The sequence below is a fragment of the Salminus brasiliensis genome, chromosome 10 (assembly GCF_030463535.1).
Source record: "Salminus brasiliensis chromosome 10, fSalBra1.hap2, whole genome shotgun sequence".
NCBI lineage: Eukaryota > Metazoa > Chordata > Actinopteri > Characiformes > Bryconidae > Salminus > Salminus brasiliensis.
The window spans coordinates 18,730,366-18,750,518 of record NC_132887.1 but is presented as its reverse complement, the minus strand read 5'-3'; the positions used below and the strand labels follow the sequence as shown (position 1 = coordinate 18,750,518).

Genomic DNA, 20,153 nt, shown 5'->3' with positions numbered 1-20,153 from the left:
TTGTTAATTGATGCTTATGTTTGGGCACAAACCTAGTAGTGTATTTAGTATGCACTCATTTATTTAATTTGTTTTCCAAATGTTATGTAACTTGATTCTGAAATTGATCTGCTTCTGATAATCAGTTGATCAGAGACCTAATTAAGATCTAGAAACAAATTTCAGTATAGATAGGAGAACTGAGTTGCCATAGAGATTATTTTATTGATTCATTAATTAAAAGGCTTCTAAATCTATTAGGGGTGAAAACTCTTATTTAATTAACTTGTATTAAATATGTAATCAGCATTATTAATCAGTGTAGTAATCTGCTATGTAAAAGGGAATCCTTTGAACAGTAAACATCATTGGTGATCAGTTGTCTACATGTTCTCAAAGATTCCAGATTCAACGGGGAGCCAGTGACCCGAACAGCTACAAAGGCCTGGGAGACTGTTTCAGGACCATATTTCGCAATGAGGGGTGAGTTACAGAGGCTTGAGTTCATCTTTGTTCTCTTACAAGCTAAAATATGCTTTTTTTCCAAAACAATGTGTGGTGTTTACATTGTACGTTCTTGATTTTATCCTTGACTGTGCTGTGCTGCACTGTATGCATCTTATACCATGTATTTTGGTGTTCTATCAATGCACTATGCTTCACTCTCTCCTGCATTACACAAGTAAACCATTTGGAAGACATGCACCTGGTGAGAGGAGATGTTTGTGTTTGTTAGAAAGAGAGGAAAATGGCATGCAGTAATCCCACCTGGTGTGGAATATGCGGCATGCACTTTAAATTCAGGGCCAGAGAATGAATTCATTGGTGTTTTTTGTAGTTTCGCCAGTTACTTGCTCACTATGTGCAAAGTGAGCTCATTTGTGACAGTATGGTTAAAAGATAGGACATTCCATGTTCATTTAAAACCTCCTAAGACACATTTACAAACACTCAGACACACACACACAGTGTCGAGGATCCTGTCCGATCCTGATGACAGAGTGCAGAGCTTGGAGGAGAAAGTGCTTGCCGTTGTGTCTGTTTACGGTGAGTCGACAGTTTTATAGTGGATCTAAAACTGATCTCTGCGAAGGTGTGTGTGAGTGCGTGTGTGGCCCCAGGTGACAGTGAAGCAGCTCGTTAGCGGATACGGGGGTCGACTGCTGCGAAAGCCTTCAGCAACTCACTTCTCACTCTCCCTCTCTGTTGAGCTGTCATCAGCTCCATCCCATGTGCCTCCCCTGCAGACTGCAGCTCTTCTATCCTCAAGACCAATTATCACCCTGGTATATTTGCGCTGTGGCTAGAATTACTGCCCAGTAGCCAGGCAGATCCCAGGCTGAACTACTTAGTAATAATTTATACAAATGGGGGGTGGGAGCCGTTGTTCTAGAATTATTATAAAAAATAAACGTGCTCTAGCGGTATGAACTAACGTCACCCTCTCTTGCTTTGTTTTTGCTTCAGTTGCTCTGTGTGGTAGAAATCTGAGCCCCTCTGAACCAACATGGCAATTAACTGAGAGCACATTATCCATCTGTGAATGAGATCGGAGCTTTAAACACATGATTCTGCAATAATGTTTCATGTTTAAGCATGTGTGAAAATTCGACCATAGAAATCGTTCACTGAGATTACTTACAGTGCTGTGAACAAGTATTTGCCTCTTCCAAATTTTCCTGATTATTCCTAATTATAACATTTTTGTGAAGAGCTCATTTGTGAAAGTCAACGTATAAATAAAAGTCCAATATTAGAGAATTGTCTAACACAAAACCTTTTTAAAAATGCTTGTTTTGTTTATTTAAAGTGAAAAGGACAGTTATTTTTTAATTATTTATTTATTTAAGGAAATGTATTGATTGTCCACTTAGGTACTTAAGCAACAAATTAACCACGTTTAATTAATAAGTAGATTCAGAGGATATCACATCAAGGAAGCCTCATACTCACTCATATTGAAGCTTACTATCAGAGCAGTTGGCACAAGCCTATTTGGCCATGACAAAAAAAGGTTGAGGGGCAAAATTGAAAATATATGAGTATATATGAGTACAGAGGAGCAGTGGGGCAGAAAACACATCTGGCATTTGCAAAAAATGTTAAGTATGTGGCCGATCCTTGTTTCTTTTTAGGACACTTCAGTCCAGGAATCAGTCCAAAGTCCATCCATCTGTTCATGAACTGAAGCTAGAACATAATCAGGTTATACAGCAAGACAATGATCTGAAGTAGAAAAGCTAATTTACATCTGAATAGCTGGAAAGAAGCAGAATGGATGTGCAGTGCATGCTTGAAAGCTTCCCAATATGTGTTGATTTTGTTTTAAAAGCTTTTTTTGTTTCATAGTGTTCTTGCTGACTAACGTTACTTAAATGCCTGTTTTTACCGCACTGTACATACTGTATACCATTGTCATGGCATGCTGTAATGATATACATACATTTTCTTCTTAATGTATTAAGATATTAAGCTATACATTAGATCCCAATACACCAGTGTAATCTATTAATGTGGTTTGAGAGGAGACAGACAAACTATTATAATTTATGAAATATGTATTGAACTCGCAGACAAAAAGCATTGCTTTCGGCTCACAGGTTTTCCTTAGTGTGTTTGTGTTTGTTTAATAAATTATACTAGTGCTGTCTGACTCATCTCCAGTTACATTCTTTTTTTGGATTCAAACATCTAAACAATTTCACTAGCAGGGAAGTGTATTTTTGTGTGTTGAAGGCCAAAAAATCGGCAGCCAATCTGTAATACAGAACAAGGGTTAAGTCTCATAACCTTAAAACTGTAATTTGGCCAGAAGTGCAATTGGAAGTGGCAGTAGACACTATGTATTTCTTGGCCCACTGTCTCTCAGACCACACTGTCTGAAGTCACTCTTGATGTTGTGACCTCTGTTTTGTAATAGCTCAATAAATACTATGACTTAAACCTTCCTCCTACCAAGTAGCTGCTTAACGCTATGAAAATTAATATAATTGATGCCCACACAGCAGGAAAAGACTTCAAAAAATATAGCAAAGCAGTTTCACATAGCTGTTTACTCTGTTGGTAATATAATTAAGAAACTGCAGTTAACAGGAACGATGGAAGTCTAGTTGAGGTTTGCAAGACCAGGAAAACTTTGAGAGAATTACTTGTAGGATTGTAAGAAACTAGTCAAATCAAACTAAAAAAAACTAAAATACCTTCTGGAAGATTTGGGACTATGCACTGGTGGTGCACTATTCTACTTTGCAGCAACAACTGCTCTGAAGAGTCATCAAAAGAAAACCATTCCCATGTCCTCACCCCACAATTCAGTGTCTGAAGCGTTTAGAACTTTTAGAACAGCAATGACCGAAGGTATGTATGAAAAAAAAAGGATGCAGAATTTTAGGAGGAGATCCACCCAGCTGTTAGCACAGGGGTCAATTGATCATGCTTCAGGGTCATGTTGCAGCCATTGGCACAGCAAGCATTTCAGAGTAGAGGGAAGAATGCATTCAGTTAAAAAATAAATCTAAAAAAAAATTAATCTAAATAATAGCCAAAAATACTCTTCAGCCAAAATGAATAATAAATCTGTGCATAGTGCATGCAAACTTTTAACTGAAACTGTAAAAGATGGAAATGGGGAAAAAGTTATCTTGATTAAAATATAAAAAAAAATGTGTTTCACCTGTTACAAGATTTTGGAAATCAGGTCATCTTTAAAGTTAAAAGACCGCCACTATTATTTATTGGAAATCCATATATATACCATATATATATACCCATATATTGACAGTAACAGATATTTTGACCAGTGGAGCCCAAGCGTTTGGAGGCCACATTGTATGCCACATTAGAAAGCCTTATTGTCGGGAGTGTAGTGCAGATTACAGCTGTACGCACTTGAGACCCTAAAGATAATTATAGTACTCAATAAAAGCAAATGCTCAGTAATTCTCCTAATGTCGAGCACTTCAGTGTTGGTGCATTACTCGTCTGAAGTCAGTATCATAAGTCAGGCCTGAATTCAACATTTTGTCTCATTATCCAATTTGGTTAATGTGTCACTTCCTTCCTCTCTTTTTTGTTATGCTGGGTTATGTGGCTCAGTGCTGAATAGGAGAAAATGGGTTTTATGGAAATTAAAGACAAATCACACCTATACAAACACAAGCAGCTGGTCCCACACCGATCCTAAATGGGGGTGGATTTGCTTATGAGGGCCTAGTGGGGACCTTGTGTGCGCTTTACATTTAGAGTCAAATGAGCATTCAAACCAGGTTCAGTCAAATGGGACCTTGAGTGTGTGTGTTACAAATCTGAGCTTTATCTCTCCACCTGATGGTTTCTCAGACTAAACCACTCCCGGGAAACGAGTGGCCAGTGTTTGCATACATCAAAGAGGGGGCTTCCGTTTCAACCATACCCTCCCACACTCACGAAAGCCCTCAGCTGTCACTTTTACTGTCAGTACAGTAGCCTCTCGGTTGCCATAGTAATATGAGCTGTGCTGATGTTGATGAAAAAGCGATGATCATCCTGCGAGATTGAGAGTAAGAATATGTAGTTGTGGGTCCGAACACTTCGAGATCTTCACGGTCATGGACTGGGTATGTTGCCCCAGAGCTTGAGGTAATCGGTCCATCTCTGTTGGCTGAAACAATAATATTTACACCCTGACTCAATCAGCCGAGAACATCTCTGTTGACTACTGGGTCATGTTTTCACAATAAAGTTGTGTGTGTATGTGTGTAAGGGGGTTCACACGCGGCAGTCACGCTATACTGTCCTCTCTGTCCACAAGTGTGTATTCAATATCAATACATGTGTGGGCTAGTACTCGAAAACAGCCCCATTGTTCAATAACTTTGTCGAGCTTTCTAACGAGCTTTCACTCACATGTGCATCTAAGAAGTATTATTTATCCCATAATACATCCTGTAATTTTCCCCCAAGAATTTAGACAGTAGAGGTGAAGCTGTGGGACGGTACGTGATCATTCTCGGCACTACCAATAGAAAGGCTATTTGCTTCTCCTAAATTCCATCATAAGTCTCCCTATATTAGGGGGACGCCCTCCAAGGATCTCAAAGGCGTGCTTGGCTTTGTAATAATATGCAGACAAACTGGCAAATACTCATCGGCATCAAATCCTTATTGTCACTAGTTTAAATAAGTGCAGTTATATATATTTAATTATATTTCAGCATCATAAAATCTTGCGATCAAGTTCTTGCCCCTTTCAAATTAAAGCAGGAAGCTGTTGTTGCAGACGAGGAGAGAGAGCTTTTTTCCCGTGCTCAGGCTTGTCCTGACATTAAGATTAAGAAAACAGAGTCGGGTTTCAACTGCAGAAATGTATATGCGTGCTGTCTAAACAATGGCTGCCTCTTAGACTACTCATGTCTGCCTGTGGAGAGTGAAAACGTCCTGTAGCATTTACATGACTGGAACACGTTACTGTTTGCTGTGATGTTTGTCTGTGAGCAATATATACTGTGTGTGTGTGTGGGGGGGGGGGGGGGGGGGTAGTTTTTTGGGGGGGGTTTTGTTTGGTTGTTTTTTTTGTTTTTTTTTTCAATAATTTTTGTGTCTGGGAAAAAATTTATTGTCATTTTCCAAGTTATTTTGGGAAAAAATGTATTTGTTTATCAGCAGATTAATGTAAAAAAAAAAAAAAAAAAACGGCCAGATTAAAGATTAAAATTTTGTCAAAAAGTGAAAACTAAAAAAAATAAATAAATTAATAAATATTTAAATAGAGAGAGATATGTTTTTTGCATGACAGTTACAGACTTCCTGCAGACTTCGAACCCTGACGCTGGCCAACAGAGCCAGAAATGGACCAGCCTCTCTGTGCCCGATAGTAGTTAATAGTTAAAACTCGATCCATATCAAGAGCCCTTCAGACTTCGTGTATGGCTCGGCTTGAAGCACCATCTACACTTTTTTCTGTCCTGGCACCAAGGTGGTGGAAAGAACTTTCCCTGGCTGTCCTAACAGCAGGGTTCCTCGTTATCTTCTAACGACTCATGTCTTTCAGAGACAATCGGCACTAAATCCCAGTTATTAAATGCTAGTCTGGCATGTCTTGCATGTCTTGCTTCAATTTTGTTGACATTCAGTGTAGTGTATAGGTGTCTATAGCTGTTAAGTATTCTGCAAAGTTTCTAGGTAGCGATCCAGCGTATCTTTGAATTCTAGCCTTTTCATTCTAAGCGAGGACATTTTCAGCGACACACTTTTGTAAGCCTCTCTAAATAAAAGTATCTGCTGAATGTAAATGCATCACGGTCAGAGAAGGTTATCTGGACATCCAGTAGTATTAGTTCCAGATTTTTTTGTGTTTGTAATTCTACTGAATAATACATCCAAACACCTCAGACTTGTATCAGCTTCCACAATTAAGGGACCTATCAAAACAATGTTGTTTTCCTTAAGGATGTTGTGATTTCAGTTAAGTGTGTTTTGTAAATGAAACTGATGAGGCTGCAGAAAATGGCACCAGGGATTGTAGAGATGAGCTTTTTGTGTCTGGTTTCTATTCTCTATTTCGGTTTTGTAGAAGCTTTTAGACCAGTTCGACCTGTTTCTTGGCAGGAAACATTTGCTTTGAAACAAACAGCCAAGAACAGTTGAGGCTCGGTCAACCTAAGCAGCTGTATGTGTCAGTAACGATAGGGGTAGATTTCCATAGAATTGCAGCAGTGGAACTTGCTACCATGCACAGGCCTGTTCTCATCCCAGGTTAACACATGGAAGGACAGTTGTCCCTTTTTTGCATACGAAATAAAGACTGTGATGTTTTTTAAAAACCTGTTTTTCATGGAGCTTTTTTTTTTTTTTTTTTTATACCTGAACAACGATATCCTCCATTTACTCTATGGGCGTCTGGTCACCTGTTCTAGTCTGCCATATTAAATGCTTGTCCACAGGGTTGTGCGATTTGACTGAGAAACTCTTATCTCGATATGCTTAAGAGAAATGTTGATTTATGAGACGATATTACGAAAAACCTTAACAAAGTAGCATGTTAAAGTATCAGTGTTTCTAACACCAAAAACACAGCATGCTATATATTTAAACAATACATATTTAACAGTTTTCTACAATAATTTAATATATATATACATGTTTGTATATTTACAGTAAAAATAAGCCAGTTACACTCTTGGTGGTATTTCACTGCCTTGGCAAACTGCACTGGGGGATTATATTTGAGATGGTGAAATAAAGTCATCTTGCTGCTCCTTTAATTGCTTTTCTTTGGCATAGGTGGCACAAGACTGTACTCTGTTGACTGTCATCCCAATCAAACCAAACCATTTCCACAGTTTTTTGTATCTTGTAAAAAATTATTTAAATGTTGAATAGATCAATACTTACAGTACATTATCCAGACTTACTTTACCAGTTACTCAAACCCTAATCTTAACTTCAAGTCCTAAATGTAAAACAAACCCTGGTTTAAATCCCAATTCTAATACTTAATAACCAACTATATAATGTTTATGATAATTATTATATAATAATGAGCCCTGCTTTTATCGGCAGATTTCCATCACAACAACAGTCCACAACCACATTGCAAAGCCTAGCCTCGAAAAGGGTTAGCTTTTAGCCTTGTACCTGCTTGCTTAAGCAGCTTCCCTACAATTTGCATCTCTATCCCCTGCCCCAGCCATCTCATGCAGCTACCCCCAGCTGTTGTGCAGACACTCGCAGTGATGCTATGTCCTGTTAGATGTTCTCTGAGCGCTGCTTCACCCGCCCAGCGTTGGCTTTCAACTTTTTTAGCCTCACTTCCATATTCTCCAGAAGTTGCCATTGCGTTTAGCCTCAAAATGCTTCGTCTGTTGAACTGAGTGCATGTTAATTTTGGGGGTGAAAATGTAATCAAGAGTCGATATTGTTGCTAAACAGTTTTGAGATACTGGAATTGGCCCATTTAACAGCCCTGTTTAACTTACAGGGTTTTGTTTTGCCAGTGGTATGCGGTTCACACTATGTCAGTTGTCATTAATCAGCAATGCCAAGGTAAATGCCATTTTCTGTTGTAGGGCACCTTTAATAGAAGTTTGATTGAATATAAGTTCTACAAAGCATCTAAGGTGGACCATATTTCTTTCTATTTGGCTGCTAATAAACTGTCTTTCTGTCTTTTACAGAGTGTATGGATTTTACAAAGGAATCCTTCCCCCTATTCTAGCAGAGACACCGAAGAGAGCAGTTAAGGTAAAAGGAAGCCTGTGTGGCACAACACCACATGCATACGCATAGACCAGAGTCTGTCCTCCTTGGAGCAGTTTGCAGTGTTCCATCACCAGCCAATAGGATCAAACATGGGCTTGTTTGTCCTCATGCCGCGTGTGTTTGCAGTGGCGAAGTCTCAATATTGACCTACATGGCCAGGGATTTCTCCAGCCCTCCCCTCAGCATCTTGTATCCTAATGCTGTGGGAGGCAGGTTGAGCTGCGTGCTGCAGAGAGTAGTATGGCTGACATGAGGCTCCACTCTAATGAGAGGCTTGAGGCCGGTGTGTGAAAGTAAACAGGGGCGGACGGAGGGGAAAGAGGGAATACAGCTAATGAGTTGTATTCAACACATTGCATTGCATAATAAGAGAGTCTGCAGGAGGGGGTAGATAGTAATAAAGCGTGAGTGCAATGGACAAACAAAAAGATCTCTCCCTGCCTCACAAATCTAGATTCAAGTATTGCAATGAAAATGAATAATTAGTTTTGTAAATGAAAAATTAAAAGTATGCTTGATTTGAACCTGTCTCAAAGAAAATATTTAATTATATTTCATGAGGCACCCACAGTCATTTAAAGAAGACTTTTAAACCCAACACACGTAAGCTCTTCAGAACTGGACAAAACAAAAAAAAAAATTTAAATCTGCACTTTTTTGTTTCTGTTTGTGAGTGATGAGTGCATTTATTTTTTCACCACATTAGTGTTTGTATTGTTTTGTGTGCCCGTAAGAGTGTGCATGTGTGGTATTTAGATTTTCTGTGTGCATTTCTTCTTACGAAACAGTGTGTAAAAGTTCAGTTTGCTTAGGGTAGTGGCATGCATTGGGTATGTGTGTTGGTCTAAATACACTTCCTGACAATGACAGCTCATTTGTCCTGATCTGTTCTACAGTTTTTCACCTTCGAGCAATACAAGAAACTGCTGAGTTTCACTCCCTTATCTCAGGGCATGGTAAGTCATCTCATATGACACCAAACTAAACACAAAATCATATTTTTAAAAAATAAATAAATTAATGATACACTTAGAAAACACAATCAGGTCGATTGCAGGTCAGTTTGAAGTTTACCTAGGTAGAAAGACAAGTGCACACACGCACACACACATACACACACAGTCACAGACAGTGTACACTCAATCATCAGCTAAAACATTGCCACAGTCTAACAGTAAGCCATGTATTGTCTTCAGCTTTACTAAAAGTGCATGGCTGAGAGAATGAGGTGTAAAGTGAGACAAGTGCAGGCCAGCCAGGCTTGCGAGCAACGGTGCATTACGGTGACAGTGTTCTGTCAGAGCGGTTGTGGGCCTGATGGATGGGAGCTGTCTCTGTCCTGCTCTCTTGCTCTCTCTTTACACGTTGCCTGTCCGCAACTTGTGTGTACAGCCAGAGTAGGGGAAATATTTACCTGGCCCATCCATCACGGCCCTCGCTCTGGCCGCCTCTTCCTTCCTTCTCTGGACATGTCATGCCTTAAGGAGGTGAAGGATGTGGTATACTGTATGTAGCATATGAGCTTGAGTATGATCATTAGCACTGGGCTGACTGTATTAAGGAGAGTGTTTGAGTAGCATGGCGGGGCCCCCCCTCATGCTATTCAGCGCAGCTGAGAGGGCTCAGGTTGATTGATGAGGACGTGTAGAGTAATAATACAAATAAGAAATGAAAGAGTGAATGTCTGGCTGTGTAAACATGGCTGAGGCCTGTTTGAGGAGATGGTCCGGCACGGTGTGACAGGGGGATAGAGACAGAGGGAGAGTAATGAGACTCGTGTACCGCACTGACGTTTTCCCATTACACCAGTACAGCAATGCTCATACAGGCATAGACACATATTTACATGAGAACGCATACATACGTAAGCACATATACACATCCAATTTGTCTGACACACAGCAAGTATACTTTGTGCTACATGTGTATACACATTGCAAGTCTATCAACTAACATACATGTAAGCGTGTTACTGGAGTGTAGTCTACAGGTCATTTCAGCAATCACCCCTGCTGGAATTGAGAGTAGTAGACCAGTTTTTTAAGATATTTTATGTCGGAATCTGAACAAATGAGCCTTTCATCTCAGTTTCTCTGAGCCAATTCATTCAACACTGTCCTCTGTTTACAAACCCATTCTTTCTGTGGAAATGAATGACAGAAGCAGTTTTATTCAGTTTATAGGTTAAAGTCAAGTTGTCTGGACAAACACGTTCCAAAAAGTTAAATGTCACCGTCACATTGTACAGTTTGAAATATGATGTGATCTTTGCTTTGACTGGTTGTCTGAAATATACAGTCTGTTTGGATAAGACTCAGTACTGCGTTTTCACTTGCAAGTTCTTGCAAACCGTCGCTATTGTATGCCTTTTGGCCTCATTTTGTGGCCTATCTGTCTGTAAACCGGTCTGTCTCCCTGGGTCAGGCTCTCTCTGTGGCAGGACTGGGCTCAGGCCTAACCGAAGCTTTGGTGGTTAATCCATTTGAGGTAGTGAAAGTGAGCCTACAGGCCAACCGAGATTCCTTTCAAGTGGTAAGACACAACATACGTATAATCCCATTTTCATGGCGAGATCTTCATTCTTCAAGATCACCTCGCTTTGCTAATGTGGCGTTCTGTCTTTCTTTTCTTATGCAGCAACCCTCTACGTTCTCCCAGGCTCGAATGATCATTAACGCAGATGGCTTTGGTCTGCGTGGGCTAAATAAAGGTCTTACCTCCACATTGGGGCGCCACGGCGTGTTCAACATGATCTACTTCGGGTTCTACTTTAATGTTAAAGACGCCATTCCTGCGAGCCAGGTAAAAAGTGACAGTGAGATGGATGATCTAAAAAATGGTTTCTTATTTGTAAAGGACACTTACAGGATTCAATTAGAAATCATTTTGCTTAGCTGTGTGGGTGTGTAGGTCTTGGGAGAGAGCGGGAGAGAGAGAGAGTAGGGGGGAAAGTGTCAGGGAGGGGAGGGGAGGGAGAGTTTGAGGAAAGGAGCTGCTAAGATCAACTATATTAATACCCTCTCTGTTTGCTCTCGGTCACATCCTCAACTGCTCACGTTACACATCCGGCAGGGCTCTCAACTCCCAAACAAAAGTTAATTTTGTTTAATGGAACTGGTACCATACGCCTGCTCCACATGTATAAACTGGAGCATTAGATTAACTCTGAACTAATTGGAAGCAGGCAGTGGTATTATTTTGGTGGGAGAAAGCTACAGTGCAAAACCTGTTGAGGATTTCATGTTTTCTCCGTCAGTTTGGCCCAAGAATGTCATTGCTTGAGAATCCGCTTGATGGGCCTGAAGCAACTTAGACCTGATTTGACCATCCTTCAGAGAAAGGAGCCAAAGAGGCGGCACGCGATGCTTTTGGGGAGAGCTGGCCTTTGAGGCCTTTGAGGTTTTAGGTGGAGCATCTGATTTTCCCCTGTGATTACCAGATGGGCCAAGTCATTGTACGGAGATTAAGATCCACGTAGCCAGATCGGGATTAATCAGTGATTCATCTTCTCCAGTGGTTTCTGGCCACATGAGAACATGCTAGTCTTGACTGTGTGGACTGCAGGCTGTTGTACTGTAATGTTAAATTGAGCTGCTTCCACAGCCGCAGATCAGTACTGCATTGTATTGGGTACACAATGTACTGATATTTGAATGAGGTGTGCTGGAAAGGCTGAACGATGTGATGTAGGTCTAAGCGCAGTCGGTTTCAAACACTACTCCTCCCCCACACAGTAGACTTTTGGATTAGCTGTTGATTCAGCTCGTCGCTCAGGGTGTCCGCTACTTTGAGAAAGGCCGGACCTAGCAAGACTGCTGTCATTTGTAAAAATATCCTGGCCAATTAGCTGTCAGAGCTGTGTGGGTCTGGGCTTCTTTTGGTACTGTAATACCCTGGTGCCGAGTCACAGCCCAATTACCCAAATTGTCCCCATATGCCTCCCCAGTCTGCCTGCATGAACCCTGTTTATAAATCCTCTCCCCAAAGCCTGGTCCGTGCCACGTGATCTGCCTCGGCCAATAGGAAAGCCCCACTCTTCTCGGGGAAACTCTAATCTGCCCCCCGCTACCATAAAATGATCTAAGCTTTCATGCCAGCTTTGCAATCATATCCACAACCACCACCCCCCCACCCCCCCCACCCCGTTCGCCTTCCTTTCTCACTGTCTTTTTCCTGCTCTCCGATTCTTTCCGTTTAGTTTCTGCAGCAACGAGGACTGCCCCTCAGTGGTGCATTCCCCGCTCTTCATTGACTCCATGCTTGCTGGTCTGTACTTTCAAACAAGATGATTAAGTCAAATTCAGAACTAGAGAATCTCTGCCTGTGCATAGTTTAGAGGGCAGCTGTTTTGTGGTCTGAATGCCTGGGTTATGCCTAATGTTTTTGAATGTTAGCTCTAAAATCCCTGTTGTTGTACATAAACATTAGATGGACGCTCAGATTTCTAAAACAATGTGTACTTGTTAACAAACACCATATTATTCCAAAGTCTGTTCTGAGTGTTCCTAATCCCCTGTTGAAATGAATAATTTCTTTTTTGATTCATAAATCATGCAGCCTATTTTCATAAACACTCAGTTACACTTTTACCATTTTCCAAATGTCTTCATGTTATTGTTATTGATGCATTGTCTTTTAGTCTTTGTGTTGAGCCCACCAAGTTCCAAACAACAGTGTTGGCATGGCAGTAAATAAATAAACTATACTGTACTACACTATACTATACTATGCTATGCTATACCATACCATACTATTTTTCTTTTTTATCTGACAGGACCCTCGTCTGGAGTTCATGAGAAAGTTTGCCATTGGTTTGCTGTCTGGAACTATCTCGTCCTGTGTGAACATCCCTTTTGACGTGGCTAAGAGCCGCATCCAAGGTCCCCAGCCGGTCCCAGGAGAGATAAAGTACCGCAGCTGCTTCCAGACCATGGCTTTGGTGTACCGTGAGGAGGGGTGAGCGCTACTGTCAGGTGTCAAGAACAGACACACAAACTGACCACAACTGCAAACAGGTCTACAGAAAAAACAGCTGTTTATGGAACATCTGTGGCACCATAGGCATGCCTGTGAGATTTTTCTAGTATTTGCAGTCTGTGCTTTAATTCAGTGGCATCTTGCACTGCAAAAAAGAATGCGTGTTTATATTCGTTATACATTTGCGATATTCATTTATTCATTATATTTATTTTGATCACTTCATGTGATGTCTGGGATTTGGTATAGACCAGTGAAGTAGCAAGCAACTCTTGTTTACAATATTGAGCTCCATGTGAGATACCAACCTTAATCTTTAGGTTAGGTACCTTTATTGTGATTATGCTTGTACAGTACAACAGAATTCTTGTCTTTGCATGTCTCAGAAATGCTACAGCGCCCCTGGAAGTGCCTTGCTCAAGGGCCCAACAGTGGCAGCTTAGCGGACCAGGGTATCGAACTTACAACCCCGTGATCAGTAACCCAGAGCTCTAACCACTGAGCATCTGTCAGCTATATTTGCCCAGTGTGCGACACTGGCAGAGTTCATGTCACTCTCTACATGTGTGACTGCTTATATTCTGGTGTGTTTGTTTGGCTAATTATTACACAAATGTATTGGCAGTGATTCTGGGTCTAAGGTCAGAGATGCAATCCCTGTAATAGATGCAGAGTCTCTTTTGGTTGACAGGCCTCATGGGAAACTTTATGGATGAAATCATTGCTTTTATGAGTCTTCAGGACCTTGATTTGCTCCTTTCACTTTGCTCTCAGAGTCTGGTGAGCTGCTCCTTATTAGATGTGTTGGGGCCTCGGTTGAGGTGGGGTTGTGTGTGTGTGTGTGCGTGTGTGTGTGTATCTGTTTCTGTGTATGTGACTGAGACACTGTAGCCATTTGAGCTTTGGGGGTGCCGAGCGGCTACCCCCCACCCCCACCCTATCCTGTCCAGCCCTCTAACACAACACAGTCCTAGCTAATTAGTGGTCCCTATGGGAGACGTTGTTAAGCAGGTCCTAACGAGGCGCGCGGCGCTCGGCAGGTCAGTTTAATCAGACAGCGGGGCAGAGAGGAAGTGGCTCGAGCCTTATTAACGCCAGCAAAGGCAGGGGACAGAGGCTGGGACAGGGAGAGTGCCAGGCCTAGAGCCAGAGATCAGCTTGAACACATTACGGGCAGGTACACAATGCGGCCAACTTTTAGGGTCCTATACCTGCCTAAGCGTCACAGAGTGAGGGAGTGATTGAGAGAGGGAGAGGGAGGGAGAGGGGAAGGGCGGGCGAATGTATTGTCCTTACCTACTACTATGTCCGCTGTTGATGTAAGAATATATCAATACTTTTGAGTACACTGTGCAGCAACACATGTAGATATTTCTGAAATTAGTAGTTATTTCTCTGCTACACAAAATAGAGATTGACAACTGACTATTGATTACCAACTGTTGATCGCAGTGGTGATCTGTTGTTTATAATATCTTATGATAAATTAAATTGTGCTGCATTGCATACATTATGAAAAATTGAGGAAAATCATAGGTTTACACACATTTGCTTTGTTTTTAGATATCTTGCTTTATACAAAGGTCTGATACCCAAGGTCATGAGACTTGGACCAGGTAATCTAAAAAGCTGTGCATAATTTTCTATTCGTTTTTTTACTATTGCTACATACATTATGTAGACTAATGTACCAATTTTACCATTCTCTTCCTTGCATGTAGGAGGCGCAGTCATGCTGCTAGTCTATGAGTATGTTTCTGGTTGGCTACAAAGAAACTGGTGATGAGATCCCTTGCACAGCAAGCAGGCTGCCGACCATGTACCTCCATGCTCTGTTCTCAGGCCTTCTTCACTCTGTCAAGCCGATTTCATTCTGTGTACATCAAATACCATGAAAACTTCAACTTTCAGAACACTTACAGTGTTGCGTCACATTTTATATCACATTATAAGGTAAAACACATAAATGGCAGTTATTTACCAGACCTGGCCCAATAACTGAACTGTGTATCCACACAGCATTTCCTCTTTACAACAGTGACCTCCATTCTGTTTAGCAGCCGTACCTAGTCTTACAATAACATTGTTGCACCATGCACATCTCGTTCCACTCCTTGCTGATTTTGACACTAGATAATTACAGGGAAATTCTCATGACATATTCTTACCCATGACGTGGGATCCCATGGAGGGGGGTCATGGTTAATTCACTGGCACTGCAACCACAGAGCGCTACACACCCAAAAAGGCTGCGCTCACATTCACCACTCCTTCACCATTAAAGGCAGCCCAACAGGAAATGGCAACACTTTCAGTTCACATTAAACCGATTGGAAAATGTATGCTTCTTTAGTAATGGGAGCCCACCTCCATTCTGATAGAACATCACCAATGAGCCCCAGAAACATAAGGAAGAGGACGGAGTGAGTTTACTGATTTACTGACTGTCAGTACTTGTTCTTAAACATCTAACTGATGCATTTTGTGAAATGTGAATGAGATTTTCTAAGTAATTTATATTCCATGTTAAAATAAACCTGTTTACCTGGAATCCACTACAGTAAGCCACTACAGTAATACCATTGATGATTCAATGTGTTTAACAGTCATACCATCATGCCTTTAACCACACACAATGGAAAGACAACAGAAACACAGAATCACACTCATTTGAAGGAGCTACTTGAAGGATTTGCACCTGTAAATTGGTAACAGTAGGTCAGTTGCAAACAATAAATCAATTGTTTTCAAGTATTACAGGAAACCGAAATATCTAAATTATGAAAATGATGTCTGTCTGTGGAAAATAAAGGCTATTTGCTTATCACATTTTAGTACCTTTAATAGCCAGGAATTGAATATCTCATGTGCAGTTGTATTTCTCAAACAGTGTTTCTAGTTCAGTATTCAGAATAAACTTTTTAACTCAGAAATTGAACATTTAAATGGTGTATTTTCTTCCCCAGTCTTAACGTTAATACCCTGTAGCTCCTCTGTCCTTTTCACCTTCAGATTTGATGGATAGAGAATAATATCTCTGCATGTGAGTCAACACTGGTTACAGTGATTCAGTTTAATTTTTTTGTTTATTATTATTTTTTCTGTTCAGATCCTTTACCTCCTTTCTCAGAGCTTCACACTGAAGTCTTGTGGATGCCTGTCAGCCATCACTGCTGCATGAGCTAACAACAAGCTGTCAGTCAGCTCTTCTGGCCTGCGGGGTGATGCAGCATAACTCAGCACGAGTTAAAATAACAAAACCAAAAAATGCAAATATGTGAGCAAGGACTGGAGGCTACCTCTGTTTTACTCTCTCGTTCTCTTTTGCTTACTTATTTAAGATTTATTTTTGGCTTTTTATGAACTGATGTTTTTTTCTTTTTATTAAGCATGTTATGGCTGTCACACAAAAACCTGGTATCTTCAAAATGAGAAGGACAAAACCTTGACTTTTAATGGAAGTCAGTGTAAAAAGTAATTTTGGAATATTTTTGTTGGTCCATTCATCATGAAATATTGACCCAATGTGAAAGAACAGCTGCCAGCTTTACGTTATGTGAAAAACAGTAAAAATTAAGATTTTTGTATTTCCATTTTTTATGATGATTAAATCAAATTAGTATTCATGTTGAATATTAGATTTTTTCTGGGTTTATTTATTCAGGCATTTAATTTAGCAAAATAAACAATTTAGTTGATCAATTCACGTCAGTCTGAAATGAGCAACGAGGCTCTGGCTGTGAACCATGTAGGTATAAAAATTGCTATCCTTCACAAAAAATATCATGTCCTTTATTTTTCTCTCTGTCACTTTCAGTTCCTTTGTCTTTGTTTTCTCTTTGTTTCCACTTTCCCCCAGCTCTGTACTGTTAAAGTGTGTGAGACACGATGTCGGGGAAACAAAATGACTGGGGCCTTTTCAGCCATAGCGTTATACATGGGTAACAACCTATATTTTCGATTTTCTTCTCTTCATACCGCTTTCTCTTAAATGTCATATTTTGCTTTAGTTCTGTCGTAAAATGAGTCACTGTCCTCATTAGTGTTTGTCTTTTTTCTTTCCTTTCTCTTGAGGTCGAGACTGATCTAACCACTGTGAATGCTGAGGTTTGATGGATGTTATGAACATCGTGCCACTCTGCTCAGGGCTGGAATGCTGTATTCTAGGGTCAGCGTGTCTTGTCTGTGTGCTTTTTAGTGCTATGGTCTCGTCTCTATATCTAACCTGACCTCTATTGTTGTAACCTTCCTTCATGTCAATCTCAGGAATTCTCAACAATTACACCCAGAGACAACTTCTGTGTTTCTCTGCTTCTGCATTCTATTTGTTCTGTTTGGACGTGCTGTTATTATTAAAGCACATTTCCTTCACCCCACACTTTAGCTTGATTACACTGTATGGACATGCTGGGGTTTCTCCCTTGCAATCTTGAAGTGAGCTGTGTGAAATGTGTGGGCCTCTGGGTTATACCATCGCCTCAGACAGCCATGCGGTGCTTTCCATGAGTGGATCTGCTCAGACTAGGAGGCCTAAACTCACCTGTGTGTGTTTAGAACATGCTGTTCTAATACACTAGGGACAACAGTCTGCTTATGGTCAGCCACCCTTCTAAATCAAGCTAGCACCTTAGCCATGTTCTCCAGTATTGTTGTAGACCCTGCTTAGTGTTAGCATAGCCCACACTCCTGTCTTAAGCCTGATTGCACGCAGTCAGCTAAAGATAACCATGTGACATTTGACTTGGCTTTCCATAGGAATTAATTCTAAACAGATGTGTGTGCGTGTGTGCATGAGCATGTGGGTTTTTTTCCATTTTCTGTTTCAGCAGTGGCTTTGAGATTAAGGTGTTTGTCATGTCCCGTAGTGCCTCGCCTTTTCCTGTGTTGCAGATCCTTAGGAAAACTGACTGAAGTTATTTAACAAAGTGCATTCATGCTCATGTTTTGCATTTTTTTCTGTATCTTCCTAGATCTAGAGTATCTTTATATGCCTTGAGATGACTGAACACAACGGCTGTGCAGGTGCTTTCTCTAATGGAGTTTTTTGCTTTGAGAAGTAGCAGCAGCATGATCATCAGTGCTGTTAATCCTAGACTGTATCACATAAAATCAAATGTGAAGTTGTAAATACAAAGTGTGCGTCTCCTGTATAAAACACACAGGCTTTACAACCTATATAGGGTAAATCTGTGCAATCTCACAGCTCTTATTTATGATCTTTTGGACTTTTGATGAACTAAAGTTTTTCTTTTTTTTTTTTATCTGTTCTATCGTTGTAAAACATATAATTACTGTCACGCAAAAACCTTCTCTAAAACCTTTCCAACATTGAATGGAAGTCACTGTAGTCCATGTCTTTATGTGACTGTATCACATAAAGACAAAAGTAAAGTTGCAAATCCAAAGTGTGTGGTTCCTGTATAGATCACATGACTTTACGATCTATAGGTTAAACCTGTGCAGTTGTAGCACCAACGTCCGTGTCCGTGAACCTACCACACACGTAAATGCATTCAAAGCATCTCATTTGAATAGAATGGGGTCACAAGAATGTGTGTGGTGGGCTGTGACACACTGTGCATGTGGTGCTTTCTCTGTGGTTCACATACGGTCAAAACAGGACTGTGATTCCAAAGCAACGGTCCGTGACCACTGTGCCAGGGTGCAAGTGTTTTCCAAGTCAAATCAGCAGCAGCAGCAGCAGCATTGGGTTGGCTGTATACTCCACACCGTGTGGGGAGCCGGTGTCATCACACAGGACATTCAAATGGAAAAACTGATAAGTATTTATTGGATTTTGAAATGTGTTTTAAATCTGTTTGATTGATTGTATGTTTATTAAGTAATTGATCTGTTGTCTTGCAGTTAATCCTGAAATGCAAGTTGCCATCTCGTTGATGTTCCACATCGCCATTCAGGACCAGGAGGACATGGTTTATGTTCGAAACACAGGCAAGAAAAAAAGAAAAGAAAAAAACACTTTGCATCAGGTCTGTGTGTGGACAAAGAAGCCCCTCAGAATGCGTCTGTCTTTCTTGAGTATTCAACTAGCTCATGAGTGAAAGCAGTGTGTTTATGTACATGTTCTCCAACCTAATGTTAAAATCGACCTTTCAGTCCTGTGTTTTATTTTCTGTTTTTTTAAAGAACAATATGTATTTCTGCACTACAAACACTAGCTAATATATGTAGCTGTTTAAATTCCTCAAAATTATATAATATAATTATATAATTATAATCATTGCTGTCATACAAATCTATCTCCTAAAACTGTACCTTTATAACCTTCAATGGAAATCAATGTAAAAACATTTTATTCCAAGTAATTTTAGAACATTTCTAATGGCCTATTCTTAATGAAGTTTGGACACAATGTAAAGTGTGCCAGATTCACATTACGTAAAAAAGCGAAAAAGTTTTTTGAGTGACAGTGATGTTACACACACACACACACACACACACACACACACACACACACACACACACACATACACATATATATATAGTATTCCTCATAAAGGATTTCTGGGTAAGTCATGAAACAAGAAGATGCATTATTTAGATTGTTTAAAGTTGCTGCCAAACACAAGAAAAGAAAAACCTTTTGTCCAATCCAAAACCTCAAAGTTTGATGTGCTGACCTGCAATCCCTTAATGTTTTAAACTCCGGGCTTAGTTTAACAAAGATGCCAAATCTCTGGAATCAATCAGGGTAAGCAATAATGATATTAAAATACTTGGTAATTTACCCAAAAGTGATGTCAGCACATTTGTCCTGTCATATAAATTCGGATCACTGGCACCAGGCTGTATTTTCTTTTGCTTGTTGATTAGCTACAGAAATAGACATAATGAATTTGGCTCAGTTGGTGGTTAGTCTTAGAATATTACAAATGCACAACATATTTATTTTACTTCTGTTGTTGTTATTATTATTATTATTATTATTACTACTACTA

General features: G+C 40.3%; 1 protein-coding gene across 2 annotated transcripts in view; it reads left to right on the top strand.

The window, feature by feature from the left end:
• slc25a21 (solute carrier family 25 member 21) overlaps positions 1 to 16,127 on the top strand; it is a 92,300-nt gene extending 76,173 nt beyond the window's left edge. Inside the window, exons 4-11 of one of the 2 annotated variants that reach the window (XM_072689585.1) lie at positions 379 to 462; positions 8,133 to 8,199; positions 9,114 to 9,173; positions 10,642 to 10,749; positions 10,855 to 11,019; positions 12,992 to 13,173; positions 14,758 to 14,810; positions 14,916 to 16,127. In XM_072689585.1, coding sequence (XP_072545686.1) covers positions 379 to 462; positions 8,133 to 8,199; positions 9,114 to 9,173; positions 10,642 to 10,749; positions 10,855 to 11,019; positions 12,992 to 13,173; positions 14,758 to 14,810; positions 14,916 to 14,977 — 781 coding nt within the window. In that variant the 3' untranslated portion in view covers positions 14,978 to 16,127. Of the gene's footprint in view, positions 1 to 358; positions 463 to 8,132; positions 8,200 to 9,113; positions 9,174 to 10,641; positions 10,750 to 10,854; positions 11,020 to 12,991; positions 13,174 to 14,757; positions 14,811 to 14,915 lie in introns of both variants that reach the window. The other variant, XM_072689586.1, reaches the window with a different exon arrangement.
• Positions 16,128 to 20,153: the final 4,026 nt, after the last annotated feature.